Here is a 15,552-nt window from a genome sequence, read left to right as displayed (position 1 = left end):
GGTTGAGAGCCACTGGGCTGGTAGCGCTCCTACGTGTTTGAGAACTAGAAGCCCCAAAGGTTGAGTGAGAGGTCTAGGGCTCCTCTCTCAGATCTGATGATTTCTGGTCCAGCTGCTCTTGAAATGATGGATGCTCATGCAAACAACGACAGGACGCCACAGCACCACAGGACCTCAAAGCCCATAGCTGTCTGTTTCAATGGCATAGAGAAACCGAAGCACAGAGAGAAATAATAACCCCACTGTGACCAGAGAATGAGCAGACGCAAGGTTGGGGGGCAGGTTCCCAGAGGATACATTTTCTTAGGCCCTACTTAGCTTCCTAAGTCTCACTGCCTGGCTGGTAACATGTCAATGCAACAGCCCCCGGCAGGTGGGGCCTTGTAGTTACCATCATCCCAAGGTCAACATGGAGGCAGGGGGACTCAGTGAGAAGAGCCAGGTCCAAGTCTGCAGGTTAGGGCTGGGGCAGCCAGGGGTCCAGCCTTCATCTCAAGTCTCTGGCGGGCTCAGTGGGAGCAGAGGCAATTCTGTCACAGGGTTGTGACCCCTCTCCGGGATCCTCGCAATCTCCGTTGGGATATACAGCCGTCAGTACCAGCTCCTCCTCAGAGTCCCGGAGGTCACCTGGAACACAAGAGAAGGAATCACCCAGTCAGAGGACAAAGTTTCTGAGTGGGTACGCTGGGAATGAAAGTGAAGAAGTCGGCCCCAGTAACTATCTACTTTAAAAACCCAACAAATGCATAGCAAAAACCTTAAAAAGGTACATACCCTTTGACCCAGCAATTCCACTTCTAGGATTTTATCCTAAAGAAATAATTAGGAATAATTAGAATTCCCAGTGGTGGTGGCTCAGCGGTCAAGAATCTGCCTGCAGGGCAGGAGACAGGAGGCTGAGCTCAATCCCTGGGTCAGGAAGATCCCCTGGAGGAGGGCACGGCAACCCATTCCAGTATTCTAACCTGGAGAATCCCATAGAGAGAGGAGCCTGGCAGGTTACAGTCCATGGGGTTGCAAAGAGTCGGACACGACTAAAGCGACTTAGCAGCAGCATAGCAATCAGCAGCAGTGGAACTGCTCCAGCCATCTTGCTCCCAGCCTACCGATGAAACAGCATGGACAGCCCGGCAGGGAGAAGGAAAGAGCCTGGATCCTTGATGGGGTCGCTGGGCCCCTGACTCAATGAGCCCTGAAGCTGATTCCATCTCTAGACTGTCTTTTAGGTGAAATAATGAATTCCTTGGCTGTTGATACTGGTTTGCATCATGGTTTCTTCACCCGGAGCTGAGAGCACCCTAATTGATATGAGGTCTGACAAAGGGATTGGCTGAGTAAACTATCGCTTACTCAGTCATATGATGGGATTCAGGCATTAAAAATGATGTATCAAATTCCCTAAGACTAAACACACGCACAAACGCAAGTAGAATTAGGGAGATCTGAATAAAGCCTGTGGATTGTCTCAGTGTCCATATCCAGGTTGTCGATATTATCCTATAGTTTTGCAAGAAGTTACCACGGGGAGAAACTGGGCAAGATGTACATAGAAATTCTTTACGTGGTCTCTTCCAACTGTGTGTGAATCTACGATTATCTCAAAGAAAAAAGAAGATGAAAGATGCTGACATGTAATTGTTGCTGTGGAATACTGCACAGTCACACTGTTATTGATGAGGAGAGCAGACTCTAAAACAGTATATGTATGTATGTATAATCTACTATTTATGATTTACATTATAAATGTATACATATGGTCTGTACATGCAATTTGCATCTTAATGTATTCACTTCTACATGAGACTAAACAATCTGTTCTATGCTACAGAGGGAAGTGATCCAAGATTTACATAAAGTTGTTTATGATTCCTTCACTTTCTTTCCCTTTAGTTTCCAGATACATCCAAAATGATGATGCAGAGATTGAAGTCAACATTTTTGTAATTAAATATTTTAAATATGTGATGCATTTTGCAGATGATTTATCTATTATATAGAAGTGAATTTATTAAAATGTAAATAGTACAAGGTGCTATAAATAGGTAGCTAGGGAGACAGAGTAGTCTATCCAAATTATAGTTACCTTTGACTGAGGGAATTAAACGAATGATTTTTAATATTTGTGTTTCTCCTTTTGTATTTTTTAAGCTTTCGATTGTGTGGGCAGAATTCTAAGACAGCAAGTTTCCCACTCCTTGGGGCACTTATGCTGCATAATCCCCTCCTTTGTGTGCGGGTGGGACCTGTGAATATGATGAGATAGCCAGGCCATTGATTTTGGTTTGTGCCAAAGGTGACAGGTTGTCCCTCCTGTGATTACATTATGTTACATGAGGCTGGAGATTCTCTTGCTAATGGAAGGAGCAGCCACCATGAGAGAGAGCCTGGGAGAGAAGGCAATTTCAGGGCCTCTTGGAGGTGACAGCCTGTGAGGCAGGGACCCCAGCGCCCCAGCAGGGTGCAGTTCCCTCTTAGCTGGGCTCTGCCTCTGGTCTCTCCCTGCTCCTGCAGTCCAGCCACCTCTTTAACACCCTAATCTGCGCGCCTTTGCTCAGAAGTCGCCAGTGGCTCCCTATTCCTGAGAGACCTGAGCCCAGGGCCCTGATTTGGTTCTGATTCTCTTCTTCAGCCTCGGCCCTCACCAGTCCTCTTATGCGTCTCACACCCCGGCCCTCTGGGCAGGGGTCCCTTTTCTGAGCTTGACATCATGCTGTCAAGCCTTGGTTCATAGTGCTCCCTCTCCAAAGCGTTCCCATTTCCGTCTAAGAAAATCCCCCAACCCTTAGCTCAAAAGTCACTTGCTCTGGGGAACCTCCCAGGATCCTTGGGGGGAGGGGGCAGGGGTGCAAGGGTGGGGCAAGGCAGGGAACAATGCTTTTGGCTCCAGGTGCCCCACCAGGCAAGTCTGACATCTGCCTTGCGGCCCCGCCCACACGGCCTTCCTTAGGCGGAGACTCCTGGGGCTAGAGCCCCCACCCCACCCCACCCTGCTACTCCCCGCCTTCCTGGATGTTGGTCCACTCCATCCCTCCGGTCCCTGTGTGCACCTGACTGTAACCCCAACCCCACCCCCCCTCAGGATCCAGGAGTCCAAGAAGGCGACACACTCACCCTGAGCTGGACCACTGCGGGAGCTGGAATCTGGGTTCTTCCCCCGGCCCCAGGGACCCCAGGAAAAGCACGCCAGCAGTGCTGGAAGGCCTGGTCTCTCCCAGGCTCCTTCTGCTAGAAAGGACACAAAGTCTCAGAGGCCGTGGGTCAGATGATTCTTGATGCAACTGAGAGAATTTTCAGTTCAGCAACCAAAGTTTCAGCTGTCAACTGCCCTAGTTTCAACTAACTAAAAAATAAATAAATAAATAAAAAGATTCTAATTTGCAAAAGGGGGTAGGGTTTTTGAACTTAACTTTAAAAACCCAGTTGTTTTTATATATATTGATATTATTTCATTTCATTTTCACAGAAACCCTATGTAGGTACCATATTGGAGAAAAAACAGTAACCAAAACGATGTGAAGTTAATTACAATTATATAGCACAAAAGAAAAAATTCAAGGACCCATAAACCTCCTCCCTCGATTTTTTAGTTCAAACAAGTTTTTAAAATTTTATTGAAGTATAGTTGATTTACAATGTTGTGCTAATTTCTGCTGTGCCACAAAGTGACTCAGTTATACATTTAAAAAATATATTCTTTTCCATTTCTGTTTATCAAAGGATATTGAATATAGCTCCCAGTGCTATACGGTAGGACGTTGCTGTTTGTCCCTCCTATACATACTAGTTTTAACCCCAAGCTCTCAATCCTTTCCTTCCGCATGACCCATCCTCCTTGGCAAACACAAGTCTGTTCTCTAGGTCTGTGAGTCTGTTTGTTTCATAGACATGCTCTTTTGTGTCATATTTTAAATTCCACATATAAGTGATATCATATGATATTTCTGACTTACTTCATTCGCTCAGTAAGATAATCTCTAAGTTTATCCATGTTGCTGTGAATGACATTATTTCATTCTTTGTTATGGCTGAGTAATATTTCATTATATATATATAAATGACATTATTTCATACTTTGTTATGGCTGACTAATATTTCATTGTATATATATAATGACATTATTTCATTATTTGTTATGGCTGAGTAATATTTCATTATATATATAATGGCATTATTTCATTCTTTGTAATGGCTGAGTAATGTTTCATTATATATATATATATATATATATAAATGTCATTATTTCATTCTTTGTTACGCTGAGTAACATTTCATTGTATATATATCTCATCTTCTTTGTCTCTCCATCCGTCAATGGACACTCAGGTTGTTCCCACATTTGGCTATTGTAAACAGTGCTGCTGTGAACGTAGGGGTGGTGTACCTTTTTGAATTATGGCTTTCCTTGGATATATGACCAGGAGTGGGACTGCCGGATCGCGTGGAGACTCTATTTTTAGTTTTTTGAGGAACCTCTATGCTGTTTTCCACTGTGGCTGCTCCACTTTACATTCCTACCAACCGTGTGTGAGCAGTTCCCATTTCTTCAAACCCTCTTCAACATTTATTATTTGTATTTTTTAATGATGGCCATTCAACTATTCTTGAAAAAGCCAGCAAACTATTTCTTAATAGGAATAGAATTAATCGTTTTTGATAATCATACACAAAATAATTACATGTTGATTCGAGTTTCCTTATTATAGTATCACCTCAGTTATCTGGGGATCCCTAACCATCTGCAATCAGGTCAACTGGAACAAAGTTTTAAAAAAGGACTCCAGAGAGCCCAAACACAGAAAATCCTTATTTATGATTCTTTATGTGGGGCTCATTTACTCTTAATTTGTACCCAATTTAATAAGATTGGGTCCTTAGTTTTGCAACCAAAAGACAGCTGTATTAAGCATACACTGAGTAAACAACCACTAGCAAGAGGCAGGTAGCCTAAAAGTCTAAGAATAGCCACCAGACAGTGAGGGAAGAGACTGGAAAACTTTGCTATCACTAGCAAAACCGTAGCAGCATGAATCCATGGCATAGCCTACCGCAAAAACCTGAAAGGAATTTCTGGACAATGAGTTATAATTACACCCATGACCTTCAGTCATTAATGAAAGGTTTCATGTTCAATACGTTTTGATGAAAGTATAATTGACTTTAATGCAATAGAGAATGATTCCCTCACAAACTTTTAAAAGATTTTAAGTGTTCCTGTTTAAAAGGAGGCAAGGATTCTGTGTGCTGAGCAGGGTGTCGGGAAATGGGAATACAGTGGTGATTCACAAGGGAAAGTGACAAAACCACCATGGTAAGAGCTTGGAGAGCAGAAGCGGGTCCTGGGGTTTGATTTGTGAAGGGGAGTGGGTCAGGGAAGGCTTTCTGGAGGAGAAGTCCACTTCTGAATGGTGAGAGGAAAAGGAGGATGGAAGAAAACGCTTTTCATGCAATTGCAATGTTAAAAAAAAAAGTAGAGGCCAGAGCAAGCTTGGCTCTGGGGAATTAAAAAGTTGTTCCCTGGGAATAGTAGATAGCTAAGAAACTAAGGGCTCAGATAATTTTCTAGGCACAAACTCACTAAGGAACAGAAAATTTTCCCCATGGGGCCAGGTCAGCAAAGGTGCTGGCAGCAACAATCTGAATGACAATCCACCTCGGGACATTCTTATGTCTTTCTGGATGCTAGACACTGTGTTTCAAATTCAGCTGGCTTTCTCACAGACTCAACAGAATAGATGTGGGAAGGGGTGGGGGAGGTTAGGACAGGCTCTACAGCTGAAAGGGATGGTCTTCACCTAGGCTGGCCAAGTTGGCAGGGAAGCCTGTGACATCAGGGGTACCAGGTCTCCTTGCTGGAAAAGGAGACCCATCCCCACCCCTGTTAAGTCTGGCATCACCCAGTTGCTGGGTTAACACACGAATGCCCAGGGAGGCAGAATACAGCCTCTATCTTAAGAAACTCTGTAGCAAGAAGGGTTGGCAGAGGCTGGAAGGCTTGGGGGGCGGCAGATGCTGGAGAGAGGAGTAGGAGAAGGATGCTCGAAGTGCAAAGATCGCTCTGCCATTTCCTAGCTTTGCCAGGTCCAGCTGTACTTAGCGTCCGTATTTTAATCTCGGGGCCCTGGAAAGCTTCTGTAAGACCTCGTGTACCAGAATGGAGGAGATTCTCACCCTTTCGCTAATGGCAGCAGTCACCGGGGCTGGGAAAAGACCCCCACTCCCCTCCCCTCTCCTTAGGAGGAAGAGAGGCAGATACTGCGGTGGGCAGTCAAGAAGGACTGGGAAAGCCTGTGCCTCAGTCCCTTACATCCTTTTCCCCCAACTTCCAAGTGCCCCGCATTTATTCCTTGCCTTGTTCCTTTGACCCCACGGCGCTTCACCATCGCATCCGTAGCGCATTCCGCATCCCTAGCAGCGCGCGTCCTAGAAGCTCCCAGCACCAGAAACACCCTAGTCCCAGTCCTGTGCTCCTCCCACCTTTAAACTGGCGTTTCGCAAGGCTTTCCCGTCTCCTCGCCCCCCTTCTCCTCCCAGAAACTTCTAGATCTTTGCCCAGCGCTGTCCAGCCCTCTCTCTACCAACCTCCCCTGCCTTCTGCTTGGCTTTCCTAAGCCCCTGTATTTCGCATACACTCAGGGTCCTCCCGGCACAGACTCGGCCCCTTGCCCAGGGCCCGCTCCGCCCTAGTTGGGAGGTCTAGGGCTAGGCACCGCCTCTCTCCCGGCCTCAGTTTACCTCCGGGTACCACTAGGCGGGGGGCGCTGGCCTAAAGGGCTCCCACCCAGTGCGATGTCCAGCTGCCGCCCGCCCATGCCCCGCGGGCCTCGCGCCCCCCTCACCTGGTTGCCAGGGCCCGGCGGCTTGCAGGGCTCTGCAGGCGGCCGCCTGAACCGCCAGGCTGGAACCCGGCTGGCCAGGGCGGTAGGCGGCCGCCTGCACTGGGCCTCCCGCCTGGCGGCCGAACACAGTGCGCAGCAGCGCCTCCAGCAGCCGCAGCTCCGGGGCCACCGCGTCCTCCGGCTCCGCCTCGGCCACCAGCACCCCGACAAGCGCCGCGCCGGCCCGCCGCCGGCCTCGCACATCCCGCAGCATCTCCCGCAGGTGGCGCCGCGGCCCCCGGGCGGCCAGCGACGACGCGCGGCACAGCACGAAGACGAGCGGCGAGCGGATGGCGCGCGCCCCGGTCGCGTGCCTTTTCGGCGCCCTCGGCGCCCCGGGCCCCGCGCCCTCGGCGGCCCCGCCGCCCGGCTTGCCGGCGGCTTGTTGGGGCGGGAACACCGCTCGGGCGAAGTCCCACAGCAGCGCGCGACTCTGCTCGCGCTCCCACAGTTCGCCCACCAGCAGCACCTGCCCGCGGCCGCCCGCCGCCTCCACCAGCGCCTGGAAGGGCGGCTCGCCCGGGCTCTCGGGCCGGGCGGCCAGCGCCTCCAGCTCCCTCTCCATGCTCGCGGCCGCCCGACCTCTGCGGCCGCTGCGGCCCTGCCGGGCCAACTGCCCGCCTCTCGGGGCGGCAGCGCCCGACCCGGGAGGACACGCCTCCAGGGCTGCGCCTCGCCCGACCCCCGGCCCTCGGGCCGGATCGCCCCGCTTCAGCCGGGAACTGGGCGGGGGCTTTCTCCCCACCAGCTCTCTAAGGGTGGCGCCTCCCGAGGTCCCCCGGGCGGCAGATAAGGGGAAACTGAGCGGTTCATTCAACATTTACGGAACACCTACTAGGTGCACTGGAGAAGGGAACGGCCACCCTCTCCAGGATTCTTGCCTGGAGAATTCCACGGACAGAGGAGCCCGGTGGGCTACAGTCCACCGGGTCACAAAGAGTCAGACACGGCTGAGCAGCTCACACTTGTGCTAAGTGCACAGGAGTCGAAGGTGGAGTAAGACAGAAAATTATCATGTGAACAAATGTACCTTCACAAGCAAGACTGGTCTGAGACCTGGAGCAGATATTTCTGAGGCATTCTCGTGGTGTGGGGACAGAAAGTTTTGGAGGCGGGACTGTCCCTGACTGCCGCTTTGGAATTTGGGGAGGGTGTGTGGGGGTGGGGGGGCACCAGAGGTGAGAAAAGAAGGGAAGCAGGAGTCTCTTCCGTTACTTCGGTCCTTGACTCACTTTGGGGGCCTTCAGCCTTGAACAAAAACGTATTGAGGGCTCATTGTTTCAATAAATCCTATGACCTGCAGGGCCCTGGAAGTAAAGGCAAATAGTGTTGCTCCCTGTGGAGCAGGAAGTCTGTAGGGATGGGATGCTCTGGAAGACAAGAGAATGTCAGTAGGCCAGGTCAGCAATAGGAATGAATTTCCTTTCATTCTGAAGGTCTAAGTCAGCTTTGTCCAATAGAACATTCTGTGATGATGAAAGTGTTTTATATATTATCTGTACTGCCCAGTGATGGCTTCCCAAGTGGTTCAGCGGTAAAGAATCTGCCCGCAGTGCCGAAGATGCAGGTTCGATCCTTGGGTTGGGAAGATCCCCTGGAGGAGGAAATGGCAACCCACTCCAGTATTCTTGCCTGGGGAATCTCGTGGAGAGAGGAGCCTGGTGGGCTCCAGTCCATGGGGTTGCAGAAGTGTCGGACAGTGCTAAGTAACGACACAACTGTCCAGTGCAATAGCTACTAGCCATATGTGGCTATTATGGAGCGCTTGAAATCAGTAGCCCTGGCTAGTGCTATTGAGAAACTGAATTTTAGATTTTATTTCATTTTAATTAAGTGTAAATAGCCACACGAAATGAGTGGCTAGGGCATTGGGCAGCGCTGGTCAAGGCTCTTTACCTGCCCTCTATGAGACGGTATAGACCAAAGGCCCTTTTGAGTCAAGAACACGTTAGTATTCCATTCTTTCCTCCACCATATAACCCCCAAACTGCTCTTGTAGTTACCCTGTTTCCTGCCCCCGGTAGTTATGTTGAAACACCTCTTCCTGGAGAGTTTGTGTGTCTATTCAATTAAAACAAAGCTTTCTTGAGCTCAAGCCATGAGGATTCCATGGACAGAGGAGCCCTGCCCTACGTCTGATCATCCAGCAGTGATTTCAGCCAATGTTTCGGGAAGGACCCAATATCATTGTTGGGGTCTTAGTTAATATGACCTCTCGCCTCTCTACACCATTTTTGCCCAGGAGATCCAGGGACTTAGGTGGGAAAAGCACAAGATATGGAGCAGGAATCCCTGCGCTGGAATCAGGTTGTGCTCCAGCACCAGCTCAGTGATTCAGTCAACAATTTGGATTTATCAAGCATCTCTACCATGCACTGTGCCCAGTGCTGGGAAGACAGCTGTGAACAGGCGAAATTACAACCTTTGTGGAGCTGCAGATCTAGTGGAGGTTTCGAGAGAAAGACCATAAACAAATACATGTATAAATATCAGCTTCAGATGGTGATTAGTACAATGAAAAAATGCAGGGCTGACAAGATGGTAATGTGCCTGAGATGCCGGCACACTCCCGTGAATACAAACCTGAAGATGCTATGGAAGCAAGAGGGAGGTTGAAGAAGACCGAGAGACAAACTTAAAAACCATGAGATGTGCCCTCCCCAACCCTACCTTCCTGGTGGCCGCAGCGGGGAGGCCACATGTGTGGGAGAGACACAGAAACCCTTTCCAGATGAGAGCTGGGTGCCCTGGAGAGGGATAGGCTGAGTGATCGATCGCCTTGTGATGTGTTCTTTTCTCCCCACAGAGGCCTCCATAGATCATTGCCCAACTCCAGACTCTCCCCACCCCACCTCCCATGGCACTGAAAACAGCCCCAGATGGTAACATCAGGCTGAGGGCAGAAGTACAGACAAGCAGATCTGCAGCCTAGCAGTCCCTTCTTTCCCCTGGCGAGAACAGGGCATTCCAACCACAAGGCCTGGCTCATGAAAAGGGTCATGCCGGAAGAGTGTGCCCACAGGTCCCCTGATGGGGGTGGTAGTGGTGGCACATGGGGAGTTGCCAAATTCACACTGTCATGCCAGAGGCCATTCCTATGCCACTCATATTCCTTGAGCTCACTAGGAGGGAGCTCAAGATAAAACCTAAATTTCAGTCCCTTTCATGTTTACCCGCTGCCAGCCAAGATAGCTGATATCTGGTGAACAGGAACTCACTGAGAAAATTAATCAGATTTCTGGAAAGTATAAGCTAATGCAGATTTAATCAATACATGAAATCAGATTCATTTTAGCTGCTAATGACACGGACTACACATAACCGTATAAACACATTGTGCATAAACACAATGAACATTTATTTTTCTCTGTTGTAGAAATTTAAAGATGGATAGTTCATGGCTGATGTTGTAGCTCTGTTTTACTGGGTCTTTGAAGACACAGGTTTCATTCTGGATCACTATTCCATCTTGTCCTCATGATTCAAACTGGCAGCGAAAGCTCCAGCCATTACCTCTATGCTCCAGGCAACAGGGTAGCGGAGGGGTGAGGAAGGAACAAAAATCAATTGCCTTCAGATTTCTAAACAGTAACACTGGATTTAAGAAAATAGTTGAATGATATTTTTAAAGTATCAAAGAGAAAGAAGTTGGAACCTAGATTTTGATCTCTAGCTAGATTATCAGCTATATAAAGGGTATAACCCCTTTATCATATACAGCCCCTCTTTGAAATCACTGTTAGAGGAAGCCTTCCAACAAGAAGAGAAATATAGGTGTGCTCAACAATAGGGAGAAAAAGGGATTAAATACTTATTTAAATTACTCTTGTCTAAGTAAATTGTTCTGTGCAATGCTGGCAAAGTACAGCCTGGGTGGGCATAAGCTGGGAGGTGGCAGAGTGGGTGGGAGCCCTATCAGGAACGTGGAAGGGAAATTGACTCCATTGGGTTACCTTTTTGAGAAAGAGAGGAAAACTTATCAGCTGACTGGAGAGGAACTCTAAAATGTGCTGGTGTTTTTATACTTTCACTGGTCTAAAATCAATATGCTCTGCCTCTTCAGCTATTTGTTCTCTGCTCAAAATTTCCAGGTAACAATTCCAAACTTTCCAGAGGTGGGATGGAGGCCAGATTGGAGAGGGGGCGGGGCATTCAACAAAGGTCAGAGTCCAGGGCCAGTGAAGTTTATCTTTACCTGTGTTATTTACCTGGCAAAGATTCAGGTCTTAAATTAACAGGAAATTACGAAGGCCTTAGAAAAAGAGGTAGGCTGCCAAGAATATTTCTTCCTTCCCTCTGTTCATGCCCTAAAAATCAGGAAACAAACAGGCTTGCTCTTATGTCTCTGGTTTAGCAATGGAGACGTAAAGTGAAACTAGGATTTCTGAAACAATTTGCTTCTTTATATTTGCTCAGCTTCCCAGTGGCTCAGTGGTAATGAATTCCCCTGCAATGCAGGAGACACAGGAGACCGGGGTTCTATCCCTGGGTCAGGAAAATCCCCTGGAGGAGGGCATGACAACCCGCTCCACTATTCTTGCCTGGAGAATCCCATGGACAGAGGAGCCTGGTGGGCTACAGTCCATGGGGTCACAAAGAGTCAGACATGACTGAAGTGACTTAGCACACGTATTTGCTCAAGTAGAGCTTGGGAGGAGGAGTAATAGAAAAGTGCTGATTTAGAAATCAAGGAGTAATGTTGATTGAGTTGCTGGCACCTCTTTCTCTTCTCTTTTCCCTCTTTTTCATCCCAGTCTTTTCTTCCTTCCTCCTTCCCCTCCCTCCCTTGTGCTAGAAGTTCATCTCCTCATTGTTGGGGAAGAAAAGGATTCTTTTCCTCCATTCTAGATTCTTTGGCTGGTGTAATAATTAAATTGACAGATGACAAATTAATAGGAGAAAAACAAATTATGTGCATACTGGAGCCCCCCCAAAGACAGAAGATGCAAAGGCAGTTGGCCAATTGAGGCTTTGCTGCCATCCTGAGCTGAGGAAAGGGTTAGGGGTCTGGGGTGCCAGAGGGGGACAAGGGCCATTCACAGGAAGATGGGAAGAGCAGATGGTTGGCATAAGATATTACCCAGGGCGGTAAGTCTCTCAGATTAGAAAAAAGTTATCTCTGGTAAGAGCTGTCTTTTTGATACAGGCTTCCTTTTAAAAATCTCTTAGGCTTCCCTGATGACTCAGATAGTAAAGAATCTGCCTGCCAAGCAGATTCGATCCCTGGGTCAGGAAGATCCTGGGTCAGAAGGACAATGGCAACCCACTCCAGTATTCTTGCCTGGAGAATCACCTGGACAGAGGAGTCTGGTGGGCTACAGTCCATGGGGTCACAAAAAGTTGGACACAACTGAGTGACTAACATGTTCACTTTTCAGGCAGTTAAAGAAGAGGTAAAAAGGTTTTCCTAAGTTTTCAGGGTCTTAATCGCCTTCAGTTCAAAATAATCCACACACCAAAGTGGCACACTTTCGGGTGGCATGTTCTGCTCCCCTTTGTGTTCTCCCTGGCCAGCACTGGTTCCCATTAGGGCACTGGGAGTGCAGATCTCTGGGACAGCTGGTGTTCTTCTGGGGGTTAAACATCTCAGCCTTACCTGAACTCTAGGGTCTAATGAAGGTTCATTAAGAAGCCTGGGAGAGGACGCTGAACCAGAAACCCTGACTTAAGCCCCCGTAGTGCCCCGGAGGGCCCATGATAGTACAGCGGTGTCAGGGGGAGTGGTGGGCAGGCCCTCAGGGCACACCTGCACTGGCTGGATGGATGGGGGAGGGGCACAGAGGCACCCCTTCCATCAGCAGAAACCGGCACTCAAGACACATTTCAGCCATTACCCCATCCCACCCCCACACATCCACTGAAGGGCTCATGGTAGAAGACCCTAGAGCAACAGCTGAAAGGACATCTGGGTGAAGGGTGCACACCAGCCCACCCTGCTTAATTAGCATCCAGGAGCAGCCAACAGGCTCCCTGAGCAGGGCTTGCACGTCTGCATCTTCAGCACAGTGTTGGCAAAAAGCAGCCTCAACCTGCACCCTCAAAGAGGGCATCTGCACCCGCTGCCGGGGCCATGGCTTCCAGGCGGCTCCAGGCAGCTCCAGGAGGCTCTGTCCGCATCTGAGGCTCGGTGGGGCAGGGAGTGAACAACAGCTGAACTGTGCTGTAAGAACTCCAAAGCCACTCAACTTGGTCTTCCTTTAAAAATCCACCTAGTCAGACTCTGTAGGATTTCGATACCTTTAGACCATGAAATTCTTGCACCCTGGATATGTTCCAGTGTCTCCTAGTTTACAGTCTATGGGAACGTGAATAGAGTTTGTATCCTGCTGTTGTGTGAAAATTGTATAAATCTTAATCATGTTGAATTGGTTCATGATGCTTTTTAGGTCTACTATATCCTTCTACTTCTCTGTATATTCTTTCTATTAATTTTTGAGAGTTTGATATTGAAATTCCAATTAAAAAATCTTAATTTATCTACTCAAAAATAATTGTAATATATAGTGGAACTGTATGTAACTTTGTTCTATATTTTCCAAGTCTCATTTAAATGTATTACCATACTTTTATAATTGAAAAAATAAAAGAATGAGAAAAAAAATCCACCTGGTTGTATCAACTTGGAGCTTGAGCCTGAGTCTCTCCAGATCCAGCTTTATGGTAGGATGAGGCTGGTCATGAGTGGCCAGGAAGCTCTAACAGTAGCTCTAATGGGAGCTCTAAAAGTAGAATGAGACCATACCTCTCCAGGACATCATGAATGTACAGATCTCACCAACCAGGCACACTTTCCCTGCCAGGCACCTCGAGATCAGAGGGGATGAAAGGACAGTATTCACAGGCGTCATCTCCATTCCTCAGTCAAGACTCAGAGCAAGCTCCACTTTACAGAATATCAAATAGAAGGTCAGCTGTGTCCATGGGGTGGACCTGAGGGCCAGCACTCACCACGGACTCCCTGCTCCTCTACCTATATGTCTCATTCTGTGCATTTTCAGCCTCCCCTTAGTCCCCTAGTTGATGAGATCTAGGACGTATGTGTTTTGGCATGTGGACATCAGTGACTTCATGATCACCGTTCATAGGGGGACTGGCGTAAGATGAGCGGACCACTAAATATGAATCTTATTGTAACATTTCTTGCTCAGACCAGATCCTGGCTGGCACTTCTCTTGCCCAGAGGGATGGATCAAGGATTCAAAAAGATGGGCTCAGGGAGTGCATGGAAACATGTGTTCCATTGACAGATCTGTGTGTTCGATGGGACCCCTTGTTCCCTATGAAAACACATGGAAGAAATGCCTTTCTGGTCTTGGAATTAAGCACGTGATTGTTTTTAAACTCACAGACATCCTGAGTAAAACAGCTGGTCTTGTTTCTTTCTTTGTATAGGCTACTAGGAAGCTCAAACTGTGGCTCGTAACTAGCAACTGTGTAGAACTTCCATTACAAGCATTTTGTGTATCAACCTTATCCCTGGCTTCACATTATTTCTCCTAAGCTAATTCTCTCTTCTTCCCAATAGCATCTGTGACTTCTTAAAAAATATTTTATTAATGTATTTTGCAAGCAAGCTTAAATTTTTTTTCTCTATTTTTTAGTCAGAGCAGGATCAAAATAAAGATACACATAAAATATCTCAAATGTTTTCACTTGGGCTTATCCTGAACTCTGTGCCATTCTCTAATCTGGGAAGCTCAGGGGTTTTATTGAGATGAAAGTTTCTATTTCAGCCTTTGAGAATAATCATTGTGTTACCATTTCTGTGATTCCTGCAGTAGAAAGAATTTTTACCCACTTGCAGTCTTTCAAAACTCCTCTTCTTCCATCTGATGTTTACTTGACACTTGACATAATAGTTATGAACTTATCTTTATTGCTTGGATAGTGGAATGGGATTCAGAAACTCATGTCCTCATGGAGCTTTATAATCCTCAGGAAGAATTCTAAGAATTTTGAGTTTTTAAGCACTTTTCCCCTCTCTGGTCATGGATCTGGTAGATTAACATCAGAAAGTCACTAGCTTGTCTGCGAGGCAAACTTGAGAAGAACAAAATGCAGTCACTAAAGCTTCATTAGAGCCTCCACTGGCCTCCAGCTCTCTCAGGCAGCAACACAGACAACAGGGACCTGAAAACCCAGTGTATGCTTACAGAGCAATGTATGTATTCATTACGGTGTAATTCTGAAGGCAGCAGTCAGTCCTCTTCTCAGCATATTTCTTGCAGAAAAAGAACAGACAATAAAGACAGTAAAAAAGAAAAAAAATCACCCACTGTTCTATTATTAACAGGTAGGGGGTTAACCTTCAAGGTTTTTAACAAAGTCTTGATTATATTTAACACATATTTATTGAGGGCCTAGAATATGTAAATCCCTGTGTCATGTCCTAGAATATGACAGTATTAAAACCCAGACACAATCCCTGGTCCATGACTCCTGCTGCTGCTGCTGCTGCTGCTGCTAAGTCGCTTCAGTCATGTCCGACTCTGTGCGACCCCATAGACAGCAGCCCACCAGGCTCCCCCATCCCTGGGATTCTCCAGGCAAGAACACTGGAGTGGGTTGCCATGACTCCTACCATAGGTCTGCTCTACCATTAACTATTCATGCAGATGGCACCACGCAGTGTTCAAGTATCTGCTTTTCTCCCTGGACCATATATTGCAGATATCTT

The 15,552-nt window shown here is 47.6% G+C and overlaps 1 protein-coding gene across 5 annotated transcripts; it reads right to left on the bottom strand.

Moving 5' to 3' along the window:
- Positions 1–174: 174 nt before the first annotated feature.
- On the bottom strand, positions 175–7,600 carry C2H2orf72 (chromosome 2 C2orf72 homolog). 5 transcript variants are annotated; one of them, XM_025278450.2, is made up of 4 exons: positions 6,837–7,600; positions 3,112–3,225; positions 775–810; positions 522–627 (listed from the first exon to the last, which is right to left on the bottom strand). In XM_025278450.2, exons 1-3 carry the CDS (start codon positions 7,438–7,440, stop codon positions 806–808), a joined length of 723 nt encoding a protein of 240 aa, XP_025134235.1. In that variant the 5' UTR covers positions 7,441–7,600; the 3' UTR covers positions 522–627; positions 775–805. The 5 variants fall into 5 exon arrangements, with proteins under 5 accessions (XP_025134231.1, XP_025134232.1, XP_025134234.1 ...); XM_025278451.2 differs by having other exon boundaries at positions 3,112–3,222; XM_025278446.2 differs by lacking the exon at positions 775–810 and having other exon boundaries at positions 175–627; positions 6,837–7,580.
- Between the last annotated feature and the right edge of the window lie 7,952 nt (positions 7,601–15,552).

Source organism: Bubalus bubalis, chromosome 2 (genome assembly GCF_019923935.1).
Source record: "Bubalus bubalis isolate 160015118507 breed Murrah chromosome 2, NDDB_SH_1, whole genome shotgun sequence".
NCBI classification, from domain to species: Eukaryota; Metazoa; Chordata; class Mammalia; order Artiodactyla; family Bovidae; genus Bubalus; species Bubalus bubalis.
Note: the sequence above shows the minus strand (reverse complement) of the source record. Positions and strands in the feature narration are given on the sequence as shown.

Excerpts from the sequence above, each read along its gene's own strand:
- C2H2orf72 (XM_025278446.2), bottom strand. The coding sequence starts at position 7,440 with ATGGAGAGGGAGCTGGAGGCGCTGGCCGCCCGGCCCGAGAGCCCGGGC. Across the intron at positions 3,226-6,836 it reads CGCCGGGCCCTGGCAACCAG|CAGAAGGAGCCTGGGAGAGA; the intron begins GTGAGGGGGGCG and ends TGTCCTTTCTAG. Across the intron at positions 628-3,111 it reads CCGCAGTGGTCCAGCTCAGG|GTGACCTCCGGGACTCTGAG; the intron begins GTGAGTGTGTCG and ends CTTGTGTTCCAG.